Genomic DNA, 27581 nt, shown 5'->3' on the forward strand with positions numbered 1-27581 from the left:
GGCGACAGCGATGGAGCGACATCCAGGGCAGTGGTGACTGGTCCGGAGCAGCGGGGACACGTGAATATTACCTCCTCCTGCAGTGGTCTTCAATCTGCGGACCTCCAGATGTTGCAAAACTACAACTCCCAGCATGCCCGGACAGCCAACGGCTGTCCGGGCATGCTGGGAGTTGTAGTTTTGCAACATCTGGAGGTCCGCAGGTTGAAGAGCACTATTGGGTTCAGAATCTTAATTTTTTCAGATTTTGCACCTATAAATTGGGTGCGTCTTATACGCCGGTGCGTCCTATAGGGCGAAAAATACGGTATCAGATACTTACGACACATCCCGATGAAATATCCCTTTAATGAAAGTGAAATGAAGACCATGATCCTCTCCCTGTAACAAACGCTGACAATGGGCTGACTGATGCGGAACATCCTCCCGAGCACTTCTGAGACTACAACATCTGCTTATGTAGAATCTGACTTACTAATGTCTACAAGGAGACAATTTTACAAGACAATAACATGATGAGCAACAAAAAAAAAAAACGAAAACGACAGGAAACGGATCAGAAATGACTGCATTTTAAAGGGGTACTCAGGTGGAAAACTTTTTTTTTTTTTATTGAACTGGTTCCAGAAAGTTAAACATATTTGTAAATGACTTCTATTTAAAAATCTAAATCCTTTCAGTACTTTTTAGCAGCTGTATGCTACAGAGGAACTTCTTTTCTTTTTGAATTTCTATTTTGTCTTGTCAACAGTGCTCTCTGCTGACACCTCTGTCCATGTCAGGAACTGTCCAGAGAAGCATAGGTTTGCTAGGGGGATTTTCTCCTGCTCTGGACAGTTCTTGATATGGGCATCAGGTGTCAGCAGAGAACACTGTGGACAAGACAAAAAAGAAATTCAAAAAGAAAATAATTTCCTCTGTAGCATACAGCTGCTAAAAAGTACTGGAAGAGTAAAGATTTTTTAATAGAAGTCATTTACAAATCTGTTTAACTTTCTGGCACCAGTTGATTTAAACAAAAAATGTTTTCCACCGGAGTACCCCTTTAAGAAGAGACTTTATTTTAAATTTTAATTTTTAATACAAAATTTTATAATAATCCGCCCCAAAAAAACAAATGCCTTTCAACATTCGCTGACATTCTCCATACTACACCTATAGAAAAACCTATATATCCCTCCAGCCTGTACCGTGTAATGAAGACTGACGTTCCATTTTCCTCGGAACATGTCGCTTCCACACATCGTCCTCTAACGCTCATCGCAGTAAGTGAACTGCCAATATACATCAAGAAAAAAATAGCGCATCGCTCGCAACAAAATACAATTCTTTCTTCTACGGCAGTGTTTCCCAACCAGGGTGCCTCCAGCTGCTGCAAAACTACAACTCCCAGCATGCCCGGACAGCCTTTGGCTGTCCGGGCATGCTGGGAGTTGTAGTTTTGCAACAGCTGGAGGCACCCTGGTTGGGAAACACTGCTCTATTGCATCATGATCCTTAAATTCAGTCATATCAAACTTTCAGACTCTTTTGCCAAGGTCCAATACAGCAAGTCCCCTAGGCCGCAGTGCCATTTATATTTGTGTTATCTCAAGCCCCCCTCAGGAAGCATTTTTTTTGGCATTTTTCCCATCCAGTTCTCTATAAGGCTCCTCTATACGGCAGCATGACGCCCGTCAGGGGAGACGGGGAGAATATCGGGAGAAAAAATACTGTTTGTGCCATCTTTTTCTCCCGCTATTTCCATCCAAAAACAACGGCGCCTGACAGACCCCATAATAGTAAATGTGAGCCGTCGGGACCTGTTGTTGCCCGTTGTGCCCCGTCATGAGAACGCCCATTAAAGGCACGAATAAAAACGCTAACGGACGTTCTTGAAGGGGCGCAATGGCAGTGTGAAAGGGGCCTAAGATGTGGAAAAATTCAGAAAAAAAAAAAACGCAGTATGTTCATGGCTTCTGCATTACATTGTAATATTTTATTTTTTACATATGCCTAAAAAATGAATATGTCAGTTCTTAAAGGGGTACTCCGCTGCTCAGCGTTTGGAACAAATTGTTCCGAATGCTGGGGCCGGCGCTGGGAACTCATGACGTCATAGCCCCACCCACCATGACATCATGCCCCGCATTGAGGAGGTGGGGTGTGACGTCATTAGGGGCGTGGCTATGACGTCAGGAGCTCCCGACGCCGGCTCCAGCGCTCGGAACAGTTTGTTCCAAACGCTGAGCTGCGGAGTAGCCCTTTAATGTTGTCTTTCCCAATGAAGTTATACGAGTATTCCATGGGAAAACAGTTTTTTATATATCAACTGGCTCCAGAAAGGTAAACAGATTTGTAAATTACTTCTATTAAAAAAATCTTAATCCTTCCAGTACTTATGAGCTGCTGAAGTCGAGTTGTTCTTTCCTGACTAAGTGCTCTCTGATGACACAGAGTGTCTTTCCCAATGAAGTTATACGGGTATTCCAGGAAAAAAATTTTTTTTATATATCAACTGGCTCCAGAAAGGTAAACAGATTTGTAAATTACTTCTATAAAAAAAAAAATCTTAATCCTTCCAGTACTTATGAGCTGCTGAAGTTGAGTTGTTCTTTCCTGACTAAGCGCTCTCTGATGACACCTGTCTCAGGAACCGCCCAGTTTAGAAGCAAATCCCCACAGCAAACCTCTTCTACTCTGTGCAGTTCCCGAGACAAGCAGAGATGTCAGCAGAGAGAACTGTTGCCAGACAGAAAACAACAACTCAACTTCAGCAGCTGATAATTATTGAAAGGATTAAGATTTTTTAATAGAAGTAATTTACAAATCTGTTTAACTTTCTGGAGCCAGTTGATATATATATATATATATATATATATATATATATATATATATATATATATATAAAAGTTTTTTCCTGGAATACCCCTTTAAAAAAAAAAAAAATAAATATTTAATTTTAATGTGGATTTTCTTGTAAAAAAAAATTAAAATAAAATAAAACTCTTCAAAAAAAATCTCTGTGTGAAGATACTCTAAGGTCTTGTGCACACTGGCAAAAACCTTGTCCAGCTTCTGCACTGCAGTCACCTCCAATCTGCAGTTTACACGGCGAAGCTGCATCACACAACTCCCATTGATTTCAATGGAAGCTTCAAAGTGGGGCCGCATAGAACCACTTCTCCTATTGGGTAATGTTTTTTTTTTTTAATTGTAAAAACATATAGATGTTGATGCATAAATTGACCTAATGATGTAATAGACTAGTGGTCTTCAAACTGTGGCCCTCCAGATGTTGCAAAACTACAATTCCCAGCATGCCGGAACAGCCGTTGGCTGTCCGGGCATGCTGGGAGTTGTAGTTTTGCAACATCTGGAGGGTCACAGTTTGAAGACCACTGTAATAGACTGTAAAAAAAAAGTTTTAAAGTGACCTTAAAAATATTTTATTAAAGGGTACCTCTAACGGTTCACCCAGGGGCAGGATATGTTTGAAATCCCATGACTTGCTTGAGATCTTTCTTGATTTGGAGACTGAGTTACCAGAAGTCCCATAGAATTGTTTAGGACTTCCAGCAACTCCATCTCCAGATCGCGATAATCAAAAGTCACTGGATCAGAAGGGAATTGATATTTTTACACATAACCTACCACTGGGAGCACCATTACAGGTACCTTTTAAGTAAGGTCCTGCAACTGGGCACAGTCCTGTTTCCCCGAAAATACACCATACCCCGAAAATAAGCCCTAGCTGGATTATCGGGGTGGGCGGCAATATAAGCCCTACCCCGAAAATAAGACCTAGGCCAAGGGTACTCAACTTGCGGTCCGCGGTCCAGATCCAGACCGTGGCCGCCAGTAATGTGGACCGGAACGTCCCCCCCCCCCCCTCCCCTTGGCAAGTTAAATGAGCTGGGGCAGGGACGCTGTCTCTTTAAAATCTTCCATTACTTATCAGCTGCTGTATGCTCCAGAGAAAGTTGTGTTGTTCTTTCCAGTCTGACCACAGTGCTCTCTGCTGCCACCTCTGTCTGTGTCCAGAGCATGACAATATCTTCTTATCAAACTGCTCCTGCTCTGGACAATTACTGACATGGACAGAGGTGGCAGCAGAAAGCACTGTGGTCAGACTGGAAAGAACTACACAACTTCCTCTGAAGAATACAGCAGCTGATAAGTACTGGAAGGATTTAGTTTTTTTAAATAGAAATCATTTACAAATCTGTATAACTTTCTGGCACCAGCTGGTTTGAAAACTTTTTTTTTTTTCATTTCGGAGTACCCCTTTTACCTTATGTTAGTAACAACCTGCAAAGAGGTAGGTCTGATTAGTTCCTATACTTTGACGTCCCTGTGAATTATATTATTTCCAGACATATCGTTCAAAAATCTCCATTGGTATCAAGCAGAATTCTCCACTGATTTAAAGGGGTTATCCAGGAATAAAAAAAACAGAGATTATTGTGGAGATTTATCAAAACCTGTGTAGAGGGAGAGCGGAGCAGTTGCCCATAGCAACCAATCAGATCGCTTCTTTCATTTTTAAAAAGGCCTCTGAAAAATAAAAGAAGCGATCTGATTGGTTGCTATGGGAAACTGCACCGCTCTTCCTCTACACAGGTTTTGATAAATCTCCCCCTATTTCTTTCAGAAACCGCTCCCTGTCTGTCTACAGGTTGGGTGTTGCTCTGCAGCTCAGTTCCATTGAAGTGAATGGAGCCAAGTTGTAATACCACACCCAACCTGGAGACAGAGAGGGAGCTGTTTTCAAAAGAAATCAGCTCTGTTTTTCGATTCCTGGATAACCCCTTTAAATTACAGATGTGTCGACTAATGTACCATGCTGCAAAATATGTTGTCGCTATATAAGCATTTGGAAGTGAATAAAGGTAAAAACAGTCTGTTGTATTTTGAATGGATAAAAATATTACATAATTTGGAAAATCCTTGCAATGGGGCTTCTGATGGCTGCTGCATAAATGCCAAATCAAGGGAATTTAGGGCTGGGCGGTATGACCAAATGTGTGTATGAGGGCATTTTTTAAAGTTTTGGCGGTTCCACGGTATACAATGGTATTTCCTAGCCCCCCCCCCCCCCCCCCCCCCCCATATTAATTATCAGCCCACATCCCCATCGGGGTAAATACTCACATATCACCCGCAGGCGCTGCCCTCCTCGTCCTGTTTGTTGCGGCCACTGGCGCTGACACTCTATACTGTGCGGTATCCCTATGCCCGGGCTGCAGAAGGTAAACAAAATAAACTTTAACGCACCTATGTCGGCCTTACGCTGGGGACGGGAACGCCGGACAGCAATCAGCCTATCACCGGCCGCAGCGATGTTCCACCTCAGCTGGTGATAGGCTGAGCCCACTGTCATGTAAGGAGCCGGCTTCCTACATGACAGTGGGCTCAGCCTATCACCGGCCGAGGCGGAACATCGCTTTGGCCGGTGATAGGCTGACGGCTGTCCGATGTTCCCATCCCCAGGAAACAAGTGAGGCCGGTACCGGTAACGGGAGGTGAGTTAGTTTATTTTGTTTATTTTTTTGCAGCCCGGGCATAGGGATACCGCACAGTATAGAGCAGTAGCCTCCAACCTGCAGACCTCCAGATGTAGTTTTGCAACATCTGGAGGTCCGCAGGTTGGAGACCACTGGTATAGAGTGTCAGCGCCGGCGGCCCGCAACAAACAGGACGAGGAGGGCAGCGTATGCGGGTGACATGTGACTAGTACCCTGATGGGGACAGCACTGAGCTGAAAATTAATTGGGGGGCAGAACAGCGCTCGCGGGTCACATAGGATTAGTTCCCCGATGTGGGGACAGTGCAGCGCTGGGCTGATAATTAATTCATTCCCGAGGGGGAGGGGCCCAACCGGTATTGCAGTATGGGTTAAAATTCATATCGTGCAGCACAAAAATTTCGGTATTCGGTATGAACCGGTATACCACCCAGCCCTAAGGAAATGACTCACATTTACCTCTTGTAGGTTTATCTCTTCCCCCTCAGACCTTCCATGGTGTAGTCCAGTGTTTCCCAACCAGGGTGCCTCCAACTGTTGCAAAACTACAACTCCCAGCATGCCTGGACAGCCGAAGGCTGTCCAGGCATGCTGGGAGTTGTAGTTTTGCAACAGCTGGAGGCACCCTGGTTGGGAAACACTGGTGTAGTCCCATAGTCTTACAAGCTCTGCAGGATAGCGATCAGCACTATCATCCAGCTGAAGAGATATTGGCAATGACACGCCGGCAGAACGCGGAGGGTTAGCACAAGTAACAATGATGTATGCTTCAGCTTTCCCTACAGCTTCACAGATTTGATTTTTCATGTCAAATTCGGAGTGGGAAAATTATAAAGGAGGGCGAAGGCTTTTGATTGATTCCTCCCTAAGAAATAAATGACATGATGCATTACCCCAATAAGACACTCCAGTATTTCACAGATCAATCAGAATGTTCTTTGAACTCAGCATTTTTCATTTTACCAAGGAAAGAAAAAGAAAAAATCGCCATTGTTAGGAATTCCACGGTGGCTTTTATGTCCTGTTTTATGAAATATTTCTAACGTTTAAATCGCGCTACTCCATGGACTGCTTCACCACGTTGAAAAATAAATGCAGGAATATTATCATCAATGTGTCTGGAGACATTTAAAGGGGTACTCCACTGCTCAGTGTTCCTAACGCTGGAGTTGGGCGCTTGTGACGTCATAGCCCTGCCCCCTCATGGCGTCACGTCCCACTCCCTCAATGCAACTCTATGGGAGGGGGCGTGACAGCCATCATGCCACATCCCATAGACTTGCATTGAGGGGGCAGGATGTGACGTCATGATGGGGCGGGACTATGACGTCACAAGCTCCTAGCGCCGGCTCCAGCGTTCGGAACAGTTTGTTCCAAACGTTTAGCAGCGGAGTACCCCTTTAAGAGGCTCATGTCAGCAAGGACCGGGCTGTGTAATAAAGGCTCTGTTCACAATAGCATTATGTTTTATTCTTAAAGGAGTATTCCAGTATTGAAAAACTAAGGATAGGGGATAAGTTTCAGATCGCGGGGGTCCGACCACTGGGACCCCCTTGATCTCCCGTACGGGGCCCCGGCAGCCCACGGGAAGGGGCATGTCAACCACCGCATGAAGCAGGGACTGACAAGACCCCTCAATACAACTCTATGGCAGAGCCGGAGCGCTGCCTTCGGTGATCTCTGCCATAGCGCTGTATTGAGGGGGCGTGTTGGCCGCCACTTCGTGTGGTGGTCGACACACGCTATATGGCTGGAGAGCCGGGGCTCCGTACGGGACATCGCGAGGGGTCCCAGCAGTCGGACTCCCTGCGATCTGAAATTTATCCCCTATCCTTAAGATAGAGGATAAGTTTCTCAATACTGGACTACTCCTTTAAAATAGATCCCATGATGTAGTATAAGATCCTGTGTCCTGATGGTCTCCATTGCAGAATTTTTACAGTTGACAGATTAATTCTGCGATGAAAGCTTTTAAATGAAGCCTCTGATGCAGATGTGAACAAAAAAACAACACAGGAAAGTCCTTCCCAGGAGAAGACAGTGGTCATCATAGTCTCTCTTCCGGTACACCGCCTCTTCATATGCAGAAACAGGAAGTAGCTGCCCAAGATCAAGAGTAAGGGAACCAGTGAACTTGACTGGATTCCTCTAGTACCTAGGTCACCAAACTACAGACTTCCAGCTATTGTAAAACTACAACTCCCAGCATGCCGGATTGTGGATAAGTGTATAATGGGACTTCGAGAAGGGGATCCAAAATTTTCAGTTATAATGGAGAGACGTTCTCAAACGAAGCACTGATGTTCCATACACTGTCTATTGGAGCTACTGGATATAGTCAAGTACAGTTGGAACCCCCTTCCCTAACATTCTACATTTATCCTCTTTCCAAGTTAATGGCTGGAATAACTATTTCAGCTTTGGATAACCCCTTTACATTAAATAGATTTCCCCATATTAACAATTTATCACCTATCCATAGGATCCACAGGTGTAGCGTCTGATCGCTGGGGGTCTGACCAATAGCACCCCTGCTTGAATGGAATCACAGTTGAGTATGCGCACTAACGCTCCATTCAAACTCTATGGGACTGCTGAATACAGCCAAATACATCGCACGTCTATTTCCGGAAATAAAACCACCAGGAAAACGGTAACGCTTGTTGATAAAAACCAAAGAAATAGCAAGATTTGTCTATTTAAGGGTGTTGGGTGTCTATTTAAGGGTATCTATATCCTTCTGGAGACCGTATCTCCAGAAGGATATAGATAGTCTAGAAAGAGTTCAGAGAAGAGCTACTAAACTAGTACATGGATTGCAGGATAAAACTTACCAGGAAAGGTTAAAAGGACCTTAACATGTATAGCTTGGAAGAAAGAAGAGACAGAGAAGATATGATAGACTTTTAAATACATAAAGGGAATCAACACGGTAAAGCAGGAGAGGAGATTTAAAAGAAGAAAAAAAGGACATAGTTTTATATTAGAGGGGCAAAGATTTTTGCAGTAATATCAGGAAATATTACTTTACTGAGAGAATAGTGGATACATGGAATAGTCTTCCTGGAGAATTGGTCATCGCTGCAAATACAGTGAAGAAGTTTAAGCATCATGTGATAGGCATAAGGCTGTCCTTCATATAAGATACGGCCAGGGACTATTGATAGGATTCAGATTACTGGACAGACTAGATGGACCAAATGGTTCTTATCTGCCGACACATTTTATGTTTCTATGTTTGTACTCCAGCAAAAATTATTTTAAGGTTCATAAAAAATTTATATAGGTGCATGTTGTAAAAATGGGGAGAAAAGCAGCTCTGATCAATCAGATCTCATAATAAATAATACACTTGGCAACTCTTCAGAAACTTTTGAAGGGACCCCTGTGAACAGGTCTCTCAGACTGCAGGAAATCTTCCAGTTGTTCACTTCTCTTTGAGGAGTAGGAAGAAAAAGGGACTGGAGATAGCGATGCTCAATGAAGATGGTCCAGAAGATGTCAGATGTAAAATCATTGTTTATTTATATTAAAATAAATACAACATGATACATAAAAGTACTAACGCGTTTCGGGATTAGCCTATCCCTTCTTCAGATTCCTGGTGTATGACTGGTAACAGTATTCACGAGTTTAAAGAAAGAGAAATGGCACCAGGAAGCAATGGAGGGGTCAAGGGGCATGTTGACCTTTTACATTTCATGTATATATAAGTTCGGTAAAATACAGATGTTGAATAAAACCATGCAGTAACATATAATAAAGTACGTAAAAAGGAAAAAAATGGAGATAGGGTTGCATGAAAAAGACAATAGGATTTATTGTAGGATTTTCCAGTGCTTGTTGATAATACATTTTATGCTTTTGTGGTCACTCGTAACTTACCGTATTTTTCGCCATATAAGACGCTCCGGCATATAAGACGCACCCAATTTTAAAGGAGGAAAATCTAGAAAAAAACCTTTTCTGAAAACCTATTCTGAACCAAATACAATGTAAAGTATAGGACAGTGATCTTCAACCTGTGGACCTCCAGATGTTACAAAACTACAACTCCTAGCATGCCCGGACAGCCAACGGCATGCCGGAAGTTGTAGTTTTGCAACATCTGGAGGTCCGCAGGTTGAAGACCACCGGTATAGGAGGTAATACTCACGTGTCCCTGTCGCTCCGTACCCGTCACCGCTGCCCTGGATGTCGCCCTCCATCGCTGTCCCCGGGGTGTCCCCGTCGTTCCCGAATGTTTCTGCTGCCTGGTATCCTCGCTCTCCGTCGCCACCATCACGTCGCTACGCACGCCGCTCCTAATGGTTGACAGGACAGCGTGCGCGACAGCGTGCACGACGACGTGATGACGACGAAGGAGAGCGCCGGCCATGCAGGGGATCCCGGCATGGAGCAGTCATTCGCGGATCGGACACTGAGGAGGCAGGTAAGGTCCCTCTTGGTGTCCTGTAAGCTGTTCGGGACGCCGCAATTTCACCGTGGCGGTCCCGAACAGCCTGACTGAGCAGCCGGGCTAGTGTCACTTTCACTTCAGACGTGGCGGTCAGCTTAGATCGCCGCATCTGAAGGGTTAATACAGGGCATCACCGCGATCGGTGATGTCCTGTATTAGCCGCGGGTCCCGGCTGTTGATGGCCGCAGGGACCGCCGCATTAGGACAGGGCTTTAATGTGTATTTGCCGTATAAGACGCACTAACTTTCCCCCCCCCCCAGTTTTGGGGAAGAAAAAGTGCGTCTTATATGGCGAAAAATACGGTAATTACCTATTACATATACGAGTGACCACAAAAGCATAAAATGTATTAACAAGCAATGAAAAATCCTACAATTAGACCCGTATCTAAAGGACATCATCCCTGCAAACTCCAACATTACATTCCGTAAGAACCATTCCCTTAAAAATATACTAGCTCCAAGCCGTTACAAAAATCCTTAAAAAAAAAAAACAGTTCTACTCTCTTTTCCCTCCTTCCCTTCCATAATAGGAAGCTACAGATGCAATAATGCAAGGTGCAAATGCTGCCCGTCAATAACCCATGGTGCTAAAACATTCAAGTCACACATCACTAATGAATCCTTTAACATCAAGACTTTTATCAATTGCAGCACCAACTATATAATCTTCCTCCTCGAGTGCCGCTGTACACTACAATACGTTGGACGCACCATACAGTCCCTATGTTGTTACCTAAACAAACATAGATCCAATGTGAACAACAGATTCACCCTCCATAGTGTATCACGCCACGCAGCCACCACACGATTGCTAATTTTCAGGCTTCCGTATCACACCAATTGAACATATCTTGGAGGGCACCAGTTATTCTCCATTTAAAAATAACTGAGAATTACTGGATTTTTTTACTCCAAACCTTGCAGCCTACAGGTTTCAACGATTATATAGAACATGTAGCTTAAACCTGTTCCTAATCTGTTCATTCAAACTATGCCCATTCCTTCTATCCCTTCCACACGCTCTAGCTTCTATGTACATGCAACTGTTCCCAATGTACTGTATATTTCAGAATCTATACATATACCCGCCGTCACACACTCTTACTATCGCCCATGGCCCCACTCAGTGTCATCTTGTATATACTAGTTTTGACACTGTCGTCCCTTGTTTTGTTAAAATATTTATTTATTTATTTTCTCTCCCTGGAAAATAGTATCGATCCACAGAACCCGTGTGATCGGTAACTTTTTCCACGTTTTGGTACTCACAATTTTTGAACTGTAATGTATCCTGGACAAAAAATCTCCCTTCAAACCAATAGAAAAATGAAACAACATCTGATTGGACACCGATTACCACGTGACTTTACATTCATACAAAACAAACCCCGGGAACTCCATATGATGCCCTACAGCCTCCAGACGTACACAAACCCTATTGGATGCGCCAGAGCCGTAGCTCACTCTGATTGGTAAGCCCAAACCACATCACTATTCAATGGGAATCATTTTATAACGGATCTTTATGTTACGACGTATGAACCACCCTATTGGTCAATTCTAACCCTGTGACCTCTAATATTTTCAAACAAATCCCAGGGAAATACTGTTATACCACGGCAGTCTTATACTATAACTGCCTTCTTATTATTTTTCAATACTAGTTTGTTTACTGATTCCACCCCTCAATCTCCGTTCATAAAATTCCAGCCTCCATACTCCTCCCTCGTCATTCCCGAATCCACATGCGCTCCAAGCCTCCTTTTCAGATTTTCCCAACATGCAACCCTATCCTCATTTTTTACTTTTTACTTACTTTATTATATGTTACTACATGGTTTTATTCAACATCTGTATCTTACCAAACTTATATATATATGAAATGTGAACTCAAGGTCAACACGCCTCTTGACCCCTCCATTGCTTCCTGGCGCCATTTCTGTTTATTTAAACTCGTGAATACTGTTACCAGTCATACACTCGCAATCTGAAGAGGGGATATGCTAATCACGAAATGCGTTATTGGTTTTATGAATCATGTTTTATTTATTTTAATATAAATAAACAATGATTTTACATCCGACATCTTCTGGACCATCTTCATTGAGCAGCGCCATCTCCAGTGCCTTTTTCTTCCTACTCCTCATCTTCAATACGGGTTCCTGCACAGGATACCAGTCCAGCCACCACCGTCTTACAGCTTTAAGGATGCACAACGCTACCCCTATATGGGATGATATGCATATAAGCCAAGAGGCTTAAAAGGTGAGAGTCCTACCTACCCAAGGGGACCCGGCGGGTACATTTACCCAACTGTATTACACGAGTCACTGTCCTCCTTTTTATCTCTGTTCACTTCTCTTTGTCACTGGACAATTTCCTGACAGGGAGTGGGGGGGTGGGGGGGGGAGAAGAACGGGGAGTGGTGAGTATCTACACATCTGGTCTAAGGTCAGTAAAGGGGCAGTTCTGGGTCTGTGATAGGGTATATAGACAGAGAGATCTTATCTTGGGGGGGGGGGGGTATGTATTTTTTAGGTCTGGTTTGGGTTTTGTATACTGTGGTCCCTCAACATACGATGGTAATCCGTTCCAAATGAACCATCGTTTGTTGAAACTATCGTATGTTGAAGTATCCGTGCAATGTAAAGTATAGGAAGTTGTACTCACCTGTCCACGCCGCCCCGGACCCGTCACCGCTCGTCACCGCTGCCCTAGATGTCGCCCTCCATCGCTGTCGCCGCGTCCCCGACGCTCCGGACATCTCTGCTTCCCTGGGATCGTCGCTCTCACGTCGCCACCATCACGTCACTACGCACGCCGCTCCTATTGGTTGACGGGACGCTGTGCGCGGCGACGTGATGACGACGATGGGGAGCGCCAGCGATGCAGGGAATCCTGAAGTGGACGCTCCGGACCCCCGAGGACAGGTAGGAGACCATCACCGGAGCACACGGGGCACTGTATATGGCTATCCGGCGGCAGCTGAAGCAGTCTGCGCTGCCGGATAGCCGTTTATGCGATGGCCCCGACATACAAAAGCATCGTATGTTGATGCTGCCTTCAACATGCGATGGGCTCTGAGAGGCCATCGCATGTTGAAATTATCGTATGTCGGGGCCATCGTAGGTCGGGGGGGGGTCACTGTATTTTAGAGAGTTAGATCTGGGGTTTATATTTTTTATGGGATCTGTATTTTGTTAGAAGGTATGGGGTCTGTCATCTTCATAGGGACTTGTCTGGGAGTCAATCTTTATTCTGGAAGTGTGGTCTTGGGTCTGTATTTCTTTAGGCGGTCTGGTCTGAGCTCTGTAGTTTTCAGGTGAACTGGTCTTAGATATTAATTTTTTAGGGTGTCTGGTCTGGTCTCCGTATGTTTTTAAGGGGTCTGGTTTGTGGTCTATTCTATTCTTAACTTTAAAATCTCCCTAATCAAAAGTCAGCAGGTATGTTTAAAGTGTAAACTGTGATATGAAAAGGTAAATGGGGAAAACCATTTTTTTGCTTCCATAGAAATTAGTAAAGACCTATGGATATACGTGATGTCTGGCCTGTGTAAACTGAGCCTAAAATTGCCCATAAACATTACACAACATTACATTTACATAACAGAAACATTAATGTATTGGTAGATAAGAACCCTTCAGATCATGTGATCTGCCCAATATCCTGAATACTATGAATAGTCCCTGGCCCTATACTACCTTAGGATAGCCTTATACCTACTAGGGATGTAAGAAAAAATCGATTCTCGCGATAATCGCGATTTTTTCATTTGCCGATACAGAATCGATTCAAAATATTTTTGAATCGATTCTTTTAGGGATGTGGAATTTTTATCTGCGGACGCCCGGAACAGCATGTCATGTCTTGGGCATCAGGAGATAAAAGTTCCACATTTGTGGAGCCGGGCAGGCCGGATCTGACATGGCTATGGAGCGGGCTCCGACTCGTGCCCACTCCGTACTATGCGACCCCCGGCTGATTTCAGTAGCCGGGGGCCGCCGCTAATAGCCAGCATGCGGCAATCGCCGCGGCTGGCTATTAAAGGAGTATCCGGTGCGCACTTTTCTCATTTTATCCTATCCAGGCTGCAAAATAAAACGCACTTTATCTTACCTGCCAACGAGCCCTCGGAGCTCCGGTACAGGTGTTCGGTCCCCGGGCTGTATTCTTCTTACTTCCTGTTAGCCCGGCACGTCACATGGAGCTTCAGCCTATCACTGGCCGCAGCGATGTCCCGCCTCTGCTGGTAATAGGCTGAAGCTCCATGTGACGTGCCGGACTAACAGGAAGTAAGAAGAATACAGCCCGGGGACCGAACACCTGTACCGGAGCTCCGGGGGCTCGTTGGCAGGTAAGATAAAGTGCGTTTTATTTTATTTTGCAGCCCGGACGGGATAACATGAGAAAAGTGAGCACCGGAGTACTAGATCGCCGCTGTCAAAGCTGACAGCGGCGTCTATTGGGATCTATGAATGCTCCCAGGTGGGCGATGTATCGGGATATATCGCGATGTATCGTCACCTAGACGGTATCGTGATATATCGGGATATATCGAATCGCCACACTGGTATCGCGATTCGAATCGAATCGCCAAATTCTTGGCGATTCACACCCCTAATACCTACCCAATGCATGCTTGAACACCTTCACTGTAATTGCAGCTACCACTTCTAGTTTATATAATGTGTATGGAGTTTCAATCATATAATGTCTATGGAGCATAGTAGAATGTCCTGCAATCTCTGCTGTTGGAGGGAAGTATTGAACCAATGGTTTAAACATCACCCTGTCTGGTGATAAGCAATGCAAAATTTGTCTAGCAGGAACTTATCTCCTGATGTTCTATTAGCACCAAGGGTATTTGGCTGAGGCAAAGGTCTACAAGGATAGGGGATAAGAGGTCTGATCGCAGAGGTCCTGCCGCTGGGGACCCCCGTGATCTCGGCTGCGGCACCCCAGATATCCGGTGCACGGAGCGAACGTCGCTCTGTGCCGGACGACTGGTGATGCAGGGGCGGAGGCTCGTGACGTCACCGACATGCCCTTTCAATGCAAGTCTATGGGACGGGGTATGACGGCAATCACGCCCCCTCCTATAGACTTGCATTGAGGGGGCGTGGCCATGACATCATGAGTGAGGCATGGCTGTGACGTCACAAGCCTCCAGCGCTGCGCCCGACGCTCTAAACGAACGGCGGAATAAGATGTCTAGGGGCGGAGTAGCCCTTTAAGTGTTTCTTGACAAATAGGTTTACAGTTGTCCTTGGTGTTGTCTTAAGCTGGCCACAGAGATAACAATACATATCACGTATTTATGGCCAGCTGTGAGATGAGGGCACTGGAGACCTTAGTAACTATTCTATCTTAAATGGGAGACTCCTAATCACCTATAAATGAATTAGGTAATCTATATAAAGTAAGTCATCGAGGGCAGACAGGTTGTTATTGGATTCAAGCAAATAAATCTTATGAAAAAGAGAACTCAAGACATATTCTATCTTGTTAAAAATCTCCCAGCCCATTTCCATATAGCTGCGCTGGCTGACAATAGAGAAGTGGACGGAATAGAAGCTCTCAAGAACGTTAATGGATTTAACACAGTCCAGTAGGAAAGCATTTTTCAGAGAAAGACAAATGCTGGAACAAGAGGTCACGCTCTCACGCTGGATGCTCCCAGGCTCTGGGAAATGTAAGGCAGCGGCGGGGCAGGAGGCAACAGCAATAAACCTAACACTACCTGGATTAGAAAGAGAAGTATCACAAATATGAAGCAAACACAGATGATACAAGTCGAGCAGAACTTAAAGAAAAACAACCTGAAAGACACCAGAAGTACAAAAGTCACAAAGTTTCATAACTTTTTTGTAGCCTTCAGTTTGCGGTCTATCTGATTCCCTCGGTGCAGAGAATGCCTTTGATACGGCTTTCTGGCTTCATGGTTCTTCACCGCGCAGTGACAAGTCCTGCAACTTTTCTAATATAATTTGAGTTACAACTCTTCACCTATTTTGCTGCTTACTGTGCATGACAGGTAATATAGACCCAAAGCTGAGAAGTTTTCTTCAACATTTTCCAGTCTAGGCAATACTCTGTGAGCTAAATGCATAGAAAAGCACAACAATATCTATTGCCTCACTGCCCCATAGATAAAGAATGGGGCAGCTAAACAAAGATCACTCACTCTCCTGATCGGTGGGGGACTCAGCACATCTTTTTACAAAACTTTACATGTGACATGTCAAAAGTTTATATTTTTTTAGATGACAAATATACTTTAAAAGGGGTATTCCTGGATTTTTTTGTTTTTGTTTGACTGTGCTACAGGGGCTGTAAAGTTAGTGTTGTTCATAATATAGTGTCTATACCTGTTATTGATGGCTGGTCTTGAAATTCTTAAGTGATCTTTGCCCCGGATGTTCATTACATCACTAGTCAGGTGTTGAAAGGGAGCATGACAGTGCTTTAAAGGACATCTGTAGTGCAATATAAAACTTATCCCGAGGATAGGGGATAAGTTATAGATCGCGGGGGTCTGATCGCTGGGGCCCTCCGGGATCTCCTGGACAAGGCTGCGGCAGTATGCTAGAAAGGGGGCATTCCATCCCCGCATGACGCGGCGGCCGACACGCCCCCTCCATGTACCCCATAGAGATACATGGAGGGGGTGTGTCTGCCACGGCTTTCTGCTGGAGACGAAACTGCACTTCCTGCAGACTGCCGTGGTCCCGTCCAGGAGATCCCAGGGGGCCCCAGCGCTCGGACCCCCCGCGATATATAACTTATCCACTATCCTTTGGATAGGGGATAAGTTATGTTGCGCTGGAGTACTCCTTTAATAAGTGGAGTGACCGCTGGTTGGAGGTAGATCATTCTACACAGGGCTGCAGGGAACTGTAGTTCACTGCACGCATGGAAAAGACCTTGCTGTACTGCAATGGCTGGGGTGACTGATGTGTGGGAGGGAGAAAAGTGACCTCACACAAACAAGAGATACTTGTAGTTAGAGGAAGGGAGCTCCAACAGGAAATGGCCATTTCACAAAAAGAAAGCAGCATTATGGTGAACTTACAACACAGCCATTTAGTCCCAAGACAAGTATGCTTCGTAAGCATGTCCGTTACTGGCTGGCAGGTAAGTACTAAAGTCACCATATGGTGGATATGCTCTTAAGGCCTTGTGAACATTTTTTTTCCCCCTTACTGTGTTCAGAAAGCCACAACTTTCTAATATGTCTGCTGGAATAGCTGTTCAAATTACATTTATATTGACACCACTGTTAAAAATGCACTTTAAAGTGCAATTTATATAAAATTACAAAGGAAACAGTTCATAAATATATAGATAAACTAACCTATTTTATGTAAATTTTATAGTACAGACTGTTAAGGTTGTGGTGACTCGTGTAATTTATGGCGATAACAAATCCTTTTGTAAGGGAAATGTGTTTTTTTTTCTTCTTGTAAGTATTTTTTAGTCACTTTAAAGGGGTTGTCCAATCTTGGTACTTCTGGTCGTCTGGCTCCTCAGGTCTGTTTGCAGCGGCTGGAGGTGGTCAGGAAAGCCATAAGCAGCCAAAGCTGGGAAGTTACGCAATTTTGCACAACTACCATTGACTTTAATTGGAGTTACACAAATGGCGTAGGCCTTCAAAGTCACACTGTTTAAATGACTCCCAGAGTAGTCCATAGGTTCTGCTCTGTTTGCATAACTTCCATTAAAGTCAATGGGAAGTACATAAATTGCATAACTTCCCTGCTTCGGACTTTTGGTTTTTCGACCACCTCCGGCTGCTGCAAACAGGCCGGAGGAGCCAGAAAACCCAGAAGTACTGAGATGGGACAACCCCTTAAAGGGCCTTGACCCTATGATCATTAGACTGTTTACATAATACACTGGAATATTACAGCATTGTAGTATTTTATACAGCTACTCCACATTCTATCATTTTGCATCATACCTTTCAATGTAAGACTGTGTTCACACACAGTATTTTGGGCCATTTTTTAATAATGATTTCTATGTAGCTCATTGGAAAACAGCTGGTAATTATGGCTGTAAAATTAATGCAAGGTCCCTTTTTTAGCCATTTTTCCCACTGGTTTGCAAAATGCATAACAACATTTGCAGTAACAAAAAAGGATGAAAAGGATTTAAAAAAAAATAAAAAATAAAAAAAAACCAGTCCAAATGCAAAGATAATTGCATAATTGGTAAACAATATGAAATATAATACAAAAAGCAATATATTGTTTACCAATTATGCAAATTATTTATAAAGTGATGTCCCAGATGATATACCCTATAAGAATGAGCCATGTACAATGTTGCTTGAGAAAGAACAGATTGTAGGTTTGAAATGTCGCACTATTTTGCATTGATGGGTGAATAAATGCCATTTTTTGTTTTAATATTTGAAGTGCTGCTTAAATTTTTGGATATTTAGACATATTAAGGCTTTGGTCGGACCTTGTGGAGCAGAGCACCTACGGTAGGGCTATAAGACCCAGCACCGAAACGGTTCTGAGGCTGTTTCCACTGGGTTTTTTTAGGCAAAAACGCCAATAAAAACGCCCATTTTATTTTATTTTTTTATCCTTTTGGCATTTTTCACCTATTTTGGGCTCTCTGGGTGTTTTTAAAAAGCTACCTCTAGTTGAGACTTTGGCGTTTTGGTTTTTTTTCGGGGAAATGTTGGCATTTCTCTCCCATAAGAGTCTATGGGAGTGAAAAAATTCCAAGAAAAACACCATGTGGGTTTTAACTTTGGCATTTTTGCAGGTGGTTTTTATTCTTTTTTGGAGTTAATGATCCAAAAAAGGGATGGCGATACCATTTTTTTTTCTTCGTAGGGTACCATACGCCTGCTCCCTTTCTATAACGCAGGGTCACGCCGTGACCCCGTGTCATAGCGGGTCCGGCCCAGCCTCTAACAACGGCCGGGACCCGTGGCTAATAGCGCGCATCACCAATCGTGGCGCTATTAACCCCTTAGATGCAGCGATCAAAGTTGATCACCATGTCTACAGTGAAAGTGAAAGCTTCCCGGAAGCTCAGTCGGGCTGATCGGGACCACCACGGTGAAACCGCGGTGTCCCGATCAGCTAGGACGCACGAGGTAGGTCCCTTAACTGCCTCCTCTGCGTCCGATCACCGAATGACTACTCTGTGCCTAAGATCCAGGCAGGAGCAGTCAAGCGGCGATAACACTGATCAATGCTATGTTATGCATAGCAGTGATCTGTGTAGGAGATCAGTGAGTGCAATGTTATAGTCTCCTATGGGGGCTATAACATTGCAAAAAAAAAGTGAAAAAAAAAGTTAATAAAGATCATTTAACCCCTTCCCTAATAAAAGTTTGAATAACCCCCTTTTACCATTTAAAAAAAAAAAAAAAACTGTAAATAAAAATATGTGGTATCACCACGTGCGTAAATGTCCGAACTATAAAAATATATCATTATTTAAACTGCACGGTCAATGGCGTATGCGCCCAAAAAAAATCTAAAGTCCAAAATAGCTTATTTTTTTATCACTTTTTATACCATAAAAAAATGAATAAAAAGCGAGCAAAAAGTCAGATCAAAACAAAGGGCACCTATAAAAACTTCAGATCACGGCGCAAAAAATGAGCCCTCATACCGCCCCATACGCAGATAAATAAAAAAGTTATAGGGGTGAGAAGAGGACAATTTTAAACGTATACATTTTCCTGCATGCAGTTATGATTTTTTCCAGAAGTACGACAAAATCAAACCTATATAAGTAGGGTATCATTTTAATCGTATGGACCTACAGAATAAAAATAAAGTGTCATTTTTACCGAAAAATGCACTGCTTAGAAACGGAAGCCCCCAAAAGTTACAAAATGCTTTATCTCCTTCAATTTTGTCGCACAATGAATTTTTTGGGTTTCGCCGTAGATTTTTGGGTAAAATGATTGATGTCATTGCAAAATAGATGGCGCAAAAAATAAGCCATCATATGGGTCCGTAGGTGCAAAATTGATTATGAAAAGGGTTATGATTTTTAAAATGTGAGGAGCAAAAAAAGTGCAAAAACGGAAAAACCCTCCGTCCCCAAGAAAAAACAGATACAGTAGCGCTAGAAAAAATTTGATCAGACATCTTATCCCCTATCCATTGTCTAGGGGCAAAGTACCCCTTTAATAAATATAGCTGTGTAACTATAGACATCAATCTAAATTAAAAGAAAGAAGAAATGAAAGCTCTTTGTACCTGAGTAACCCTGTCTGTATTGCAGGGAGGATTTTCCTTTCTGATATTCGTCTTGCTGCTTGTTCAGCATCAGAGGAGAACAGCCAACTTCTGTCATTGGAACAAGGGACATCTACTAAGACCTACGGTACAAACACATAACTAGATCAGCCTATTAAAGGGGTACTCCCATGGAAAACTTTTTTTTTTTAAATCAACTGGTGCCAGTAAGTTAAACAGATTTGTAAATTACTTCTATTTAAAAATCTTAATCCTTCCAGTACTTTTTAGGGGCTAAATACTGCAGAGGAAATGCTTTACTTTTTAGATTTCTCTGATGTCATGACCACAGTTCTCTCTGCTGACCTCTGCTGTCCATTTTAGGAACTGTCCAGAGCAGCATATGTTTGCTATGGGGATTTTCTCCTGCTCTGGACAGTTCCTAAAATGGACAGCAGAGGTCAGCAGAGACCACTGTGGTCATGACATCAGCGAAATCTAAAAAGTAAAGCATTTCCTCTGCAGTATTTAGCCCCTAAAAAGTACTGGAAGGATTAAGATTTTTTAATAGAAGTAATTTACAAATCTGTTTAAATTACTGGCACCAGTTGATTTAAAAAAAAAAAAGTTTTCCACGGGAGTACCCCTTTAACCCCTTCATGACCCAGCCCATTTTCACCTTCATGACCTGGGCATTTTTTGAAAATCTGACCACTGTCACTTTAAACATTAATAACTCTGGAATGCTTTTACTTATCATTCTGATTCCGAGATTGTTTTTTCGTGACATATTCTACTTTATTTTATCCGTAAAATTTCACTGATATTTGTATCCTTTCTTGGTAAAAAATCAAAAAATTTCATGAAAATTTTGAAAATTTTGCATTTTTCTAACTTTGAAAGTCTCTGCTTGAAAGGAAAATGGATATTCCAAATAAATTACATATTGATTCACATATAAAATATGTCTACTTTGTGTTTGCATTAAAAAATTGACAAGTTTTTACTTTTGGAAGACATCAGAGGGCTTCAAAGTTCCGCAGCAATTTTCCAATTTTTCTCAAGATTTTCAAAATCTTAATTTTTCAGGGCCCAGTTCAGGTTGGAAGTGGATTTTAAGGATCTTCATATTAGAAATACCCCATAAATGACCCCATTATAAAAACTGCACCCCCCAAAGTATTCAAAATGACATTCAGTAAGTGTTTTAACCCTTTAGGTGTTTCACAGGAATAGCAGCAAAGTGAAGGAGAAAATTCTAAATCTTCATTTTTTACACTCGCATTTTCTTGTAGACCCAATTTTTTTATTTTTACAAGGGGTAAAAGGAGAGAAATCACCCTAAAATTTGTAACCCAATTTCTCTCGAGTAAGGAAATACCTCATATGCGTATGTAAAGTGTTCGGCGGGCGCAGTAGAGGGCTCAGAAGGGAAGGAGCGACAATGGGATTTTGGAGAGTGAGTTTTTCTGAAAGGGTTTTTGGGGGGCATGTCCCATTTAGGAAGCCCCTATGGTGCCAGAACAGTGGACCCCCCCACATGTGACCCCATTTTGGAAACTATACCCCTCATGGAATGTAATAAGGGGTGCAGTGAGCATTTACACCCCACTGGCGTTTGACAGATATTTGAAACGGTGGACTGTGCAAATCAAAAATTTTATTTTTCATTTTCACAGACCACTGTTCCAAAAATCTGTCATACGCCAGTGGGGTGTAAATGCTCACTGCACCCCTTATTACATTCCGTGAGGGGTGTAGTTTCCAAAATGGGGTCACATATGGATATTTATTGTTTTGCGTTTGTCAGAACTGCTGTAACAATCAGCCACCCCTGTGCAAATCGCCTCAAATGCACATGGTGCACTCTCCCTTCTGGGCCTTGTTGTGCGCCCCCAGAGCACTTTGCGCCCACATATGGGGTATCTCCGTAGTCGGGAGAAATTGCGTTACAAATTTAGAGGGTCTTTTTTCCCTTTTACCTCTTGTGAAAATGAAAAGTATAGGGCAACACCAGCATGTCAGTGTAAAAAATTTATTTTTTTACACTAACATGCTGGTGTAGACCCCAACTTCACCTTTTCATAAGGGGTTAAAGAAGAAAATACCCCCCAAAATTTGTAAGGCAATTTCTCCCGAGTACGGCGATACCCCATATGTGTCCCAAAACTGTTGCCCTGAAATACGACAGGGCTCCAAAGTGAGAGAGCGCCATGCGCATTTGAGGCCTGAATTAGGGATTTGCATAGGGGTGGACATAGGGGTATTCTACGCCAGTGATTCCCAAACAGGGTGCCTCCAGCTGTTGCAAAACTCCCAGCATGCCTGGACAGTCAATGGCTGTCCGGCAATACTGGGAGTTATTATTTTGCAACAGCTGGAGGCTCCGTTTTGGAAACAGTAGCGTACCAGACGTTTTTCATTTTTTGGGGGGAGGGGGGCTGTGTAGGGGTATGTGTATATGTAGTGTTTTTTACTTTTTATTTTAGGTTAGTGTCAGTGTAGTGTAGTGTTTTTAGGGTACAGTCACATGGGCAGAGGTTCACAGCAAGTTTGCCGCTGGAAGTTTGAGCTGCAGCGCAAAATTTGCGCCATCTCAAACTTGCAGCACTCACTGTAAACCTCCGCTCATGTGAGTGTACCCTGTACATTCACATTGGGGGGAGGGGGCAAACATCCAGCTGTTGCAAACTCCGAGCATGCCCTTTGGCTGTCCGTGCATGCTGGGAGTTGTAGTTTTGCAACAGCTGGAGGAACACTGGTTTGGAAACACTAAGTTAAGTAATAAACTTTCAAGTGTTTTGCAACCAAACTTAGTGTTTCCAAACCAGTGTGCCTCCAGCTGTTGCAAAACTACAACTCCCAGCATGCATGGTCTGTCAGTGCATGCTGGGAGTTATAGTTTTGCAACAATTGCAACAGCTGGAGGCACTGAGGTAGGAAACGGACAATGTTTCCCAACTAGTGTGCCTCCAGTTGTTGCAAAACTACAACTCCCAGCATGCCCAGACTGCCAAGGCATGCTGAAAGTTGTAGTTCGGCAATATCTGAAGGATCAGATGTTGCCGAACTACAACTTCCAGCATGCCTGGGCAGTCTGGGCATGCTGGGAGTTGTAGTTTTGCAACATCTGGAGGTCCACAGTTTGGAGACCACTGTATAATGGTCTCCAATCTGTGCTCTTCCAGATGTTAGAGAACTACAACTCCCAGCATGCCTGGACAGACTGAGCATGCTGAGATTTGTAGTTTTGCAACATCTGGAAGAGCACAGATTGGAGACCATTATACAGTGGTCTCCAAACTGTGGACCTCCAGATGTTGCAAAACTACAACTCCCAGCATGCCCAGAAAGCCAAAGGCTGTCTGGGCATGCTGGGAGTTGCAGTTTTGAAACTCTCAGAGGCAGCAGTGAGATCGCTTTACGGCGATCTCACTGCTGCCAATGAAGATGCTGCACTGCTGCCGGAAACTCACCTCCGGGACGCAGCGCAGCCGGGACCGCATGGAGGACGTCGGGACCGCTCGGGACACCGCTCCGACGGGTAAGTGACGCCGGGGGACGGGTCAGGGACACTTAGCAGAGCGGTGTGTGTCCCGATCCCCGTGATCGGGACTCACACACCGCGCTGCTAAGTATTCTGATAGCGAAACGCTGCTATCAGCTAGTCAGATTTGCCCAGCTGATAGCAGCGATCGCTGGGGGGGGGTGGGGGACGAAACCCCCCGTGGTCGCACGGTAAGATGGCTGGCTATCAGTGATAGCCACCATCTTTCCGGGCGCTGCGGGATGCCGCGAGTAGCGGCAGTAATGTCCATGACGTACCTGTATGTCATGGGTCGGGAACACCTTGCCACCCATGACGTACAGGTATGTCATAGGTCGGGAAGGGGTTAAAGTGGATCTCCGCGTACATTATTTCATTCTGTGCTGTTCCTGCTGCCCGGCAGATTTTCTTCAGTGTGATACTCAGCGTATACACTATGTGGGACCCTACTCTTAAGGGGTATTATGGTGCCTGAACAAAAACTCATATCAATCTGGGACCGGTAAAAAATAGGAAAAAAAAAAGGCATACTTATCTAGCCCGCTCCTGTTGTTCTCCTCCCGCCCCCATTTACTATTTAAAGAGTGGACCCACCAATTATCCATTTATCGAAATACTCTAAATTGCATTGGTTGGAACATTATGATTGATCACATGAAAGCATGTAGAGTAGTATTTTGCAAACAGTGTGACTCCAGCTGTCGCAAAACTACAACTCTAAGCATGCCTGGACAGCCGTTGGCTGTCCAGGCATGCTGGGAGTTGTAGTTTTGCAACAGCTGGAGGCACACAGTTTGGAAAACAGTGATGTAGCCGGATGTATATGGAAAGAAGAGCTTTAGATCACATAAAGTAACACAATTTTTCACCTGGTATTGTCTATATTATACACCTATTACACCTATATACACCTATCACCTGGTATTGTCTATATTATACACCTGGGAAGTATAAAAAATTTAATTCAAAATGTATCCCAAGTGTGGAAAATTAGGGGCCAGATTTAACAATATGTACTATCATTGTGAACAGGCGCTTAAAGGGGTACTCCACTGGAAAACATTTTTTTTTAAATCAACTGGTGCCAGAAAGTTAAACAGATTTGTAAATTACTTCTACAGTCATGGCCATAAATGTTGGCACCCCTGATATTTTTCAAGAATATGAAGTATTTCTCACAGAAAAGGATTGCAGTAACACATGTTTTGCTATACACATGTTTATTCCCTTTGTGCGTATTGGAACTAAACCAAAATAAGGAGGGAAAAAAGCTAATTGGACATAATGTCCCACCAAACTCCAAAAATGGTCCGGACAAAATTATTGGCACCCTTTCAAAATTGTGGAATAATAAGATTGTTTCAAGCATGTGATGTTCCTTTAAACTCACCTGGGGCAAGTAAGAGGTGTGGGCAATATAAAAATCACACCTGAAAGCAGATAAAAAGGAGAGAAGTTCACTTAGTCTTTGCATTGCGTGTCTGTGTGTGCCACACTAAGCATGGATAATGGAGAAGAGAACTGTATAAGGACTTGAGAACCAAAATTGTGGAAAAATATCAACAATCTCAAGGTTACAAGTCCATCTACAGAGATCTAGATTTGCCTTTGTCCACAGTTTGCAACATTATCAAGAAGTTTGCAACCCATGGCACTGTAGCTAATCTCCCTGGGCGTGGACAAAATAGAAAAATTGATGAAAGGTGTCAATGCAGGATAGTCCAGATGGTGGATAAGCAGCCCCAAACAAGTTCCAAAAATATTCAAGCTGCCCTGCAGGCTCAGGGACATCAGTGTCAGCGCGAACTATCCGTCGACATTTAAATGAAATGAAACACTATGGCAGGAGACCCAGGAGGACCCCACTGCTGACATAGAGACATAAAAAAGCAAGACTACATTTTGCCAAAATGAACTTGAGTAAGCCAAAATCCTTCTGAGAAAATGTCTTGTGGACAGATGAGACCAAGATAGAGCTTTTTGGTAAAGCACATCATTCTACTGTTTACCGAAAATGGAATGAGGGCTATAAAGAAAAGAACACAGTACCTACAGTGAAATATGGTGAAGGTTCAATGATGTTTTGGGGTTGTTTTGATGCCTCTGGCACTGGGTGCCTTGAATGCGTAGAAGGCATCATGAAATTAAGATTAAGATTTTTTTGATAGAAGTAATTTACAAATCTTTTTAACTTTCTGCACCAGAATTATTATTTTTTTTTTCCAGTGGAGTACCCCTTTAAGCACATGTTCACAATGATAGTACATATGGTTAAATCTGGCCCCTAATTCTCCACACTTGGGACAAATTTTGAATTACATTTTTTAAACTTCCCAGGTGTATAATATAGACAATACCAGGTGAAAAATTACTTTATGTGATCTAAAGCACTTTTTTCCATATACATCCAGCTACTGTGTTTTCCAAACAGTGTGCCTCCAGTTGTTGCAAAACTACAACTCCCAGCATGCTCCAGGCATGCTGAGAGTTGTAGTTTTGCCACAGCTGGAGGCACACTGTTTGCAAAATACTACTCTACATGTGTGGTAGCCTGGGGAGGTAGGGTATATGGGGTGTAGCTGTGCGGTAACTTAAGGGTGCTTGGTTAACCCTTATCACTTGTGACGCCAGGGTGGGGGCTCCTCTGTATATGCTTGTCCTACCTCCACCCGTCCCAAGAACGATAGGGAGGTATAATAAATGATTGTCCACAAACAGAGGTTTCGGAAAACTGTCGGAACATTTACTGCAGCTTTTATGCAGGATTAAACCAGAACAGTCCATGTAACAAAGTCTATTTGGAGTTTGACAGTTGGTTGGGACATCATGAATTTCTAGAGCTTAGGAAGTTAATATGCGCTGTTCCACTGGATTTAGGGGATTGGTATTAGGACCAGTAGTCACGCTAGTTTTAGCGGGGATTGATATTTAACTCACGGTTAGATTCAGGCTGAGGCTGGCAGGCTTCAGGCCTAAGCTTGTCTTTGTAAGTTGCATGGATCACTTCTCTCCCCACTAGTCCGGAACCCAAGCGATATGCTGCTTGCTTTGCAGCTCAGGAGCAAGAGAGCGAGGATTGGTTGCAGCTCCCTTATATGGGCAGGGGCTGGCCTTAAGCTCACTGGTCCATACCATCTGTCATTCACTTTACAAGAAATGATGGTCTAACCATGTGACCACACATGAGACCTCCAAAGGGCCTTCAACACACCTTACTAGAATTAACATGAGTCATGTGACTTAAGTCCTGTGACACTATATAGCTAATTAAATATACAATTATTTATACATATAAACATCATAGAATTGCATAAGAAAGAGGTGACTAGGGGACATCCCACCAGGAGGATGCTACTGGAACGAAGAATCTCTGACTTTGGGGACCACCACACAAGGTACAGTATGTAATACGGTACCGGGACACCACACATGCTTTCATGTGATCAATCATAATCTTCCAACTAATGCAATTTAGAGTATTTCGATAAGGTTCAGCAACAACTGATTGAAGATATTAAAAGATTTGAGAACTCCATCTGCATGGTTATGGGGTCAATACGGGGGAACTCTATTATTTAATTTTATTTATTAACTCTGATGGGCTATTAGGCTAGAGGAGGAATTATTAGATTTATTTTATATGACATCCCTGGATCCAGCCTATGGCAGAGATTTATCAAAACCCATGTAGAGGAAAAGTGGTGCAGTTGCCCATGGCAACCAATCAGATCGCTTCTTTCATTTTTTAAAAGGCCTCTGAAAAATGAAAGAAGCGATCTTATTGGTTGCTAGTGGCAACTGCACTACTCTTCCTCTGCACAGGTTTTGATAAATCTCCCCCATATG

At 43.4% G+C, this 27581-nt stretch overlaps 1 protein-coding gene across 8 annotated transcripts in view; it reads right to left on the reverse strand.

Moving 5' to 3' along the window:
• The window catches only part of NSUN3 (NOP2/Sun RNA methyltransferase 3), an 83363-nt gene that overhangs the window by 19249 nt on the left and 36533 nt on the right, over positions 1-27581 (reverse strand). For all 8 annotated transcript variants that reach the window (XM_056559330.1, XM_056559328.1, XM_056559333.1 and 5 more), the window contains one exon: positions 20210-20331. In XM_056559330.1, coding sequence (XP_056415305.1) covers positions 20210-20331 — 122 coding nt within the window. The remainder of the gene's footprint in view (positions 1-20209; positions 20332-27581) is intronic.

Source organism: Hyla sarda, chromosome 2, assembly GCF_029499605.1.
Source record: "Hyla sarda isolate aHylSar1 chromosome 2, aHylSar1.hap1, whole genome shotgun sequence".
Taxonomy (NCBI): domain Eukaryota; kingdom Metazoa; phylum Chordata; class Amphibia; order Anura; family Hylidae; genus Hyla; species Hyla sarda.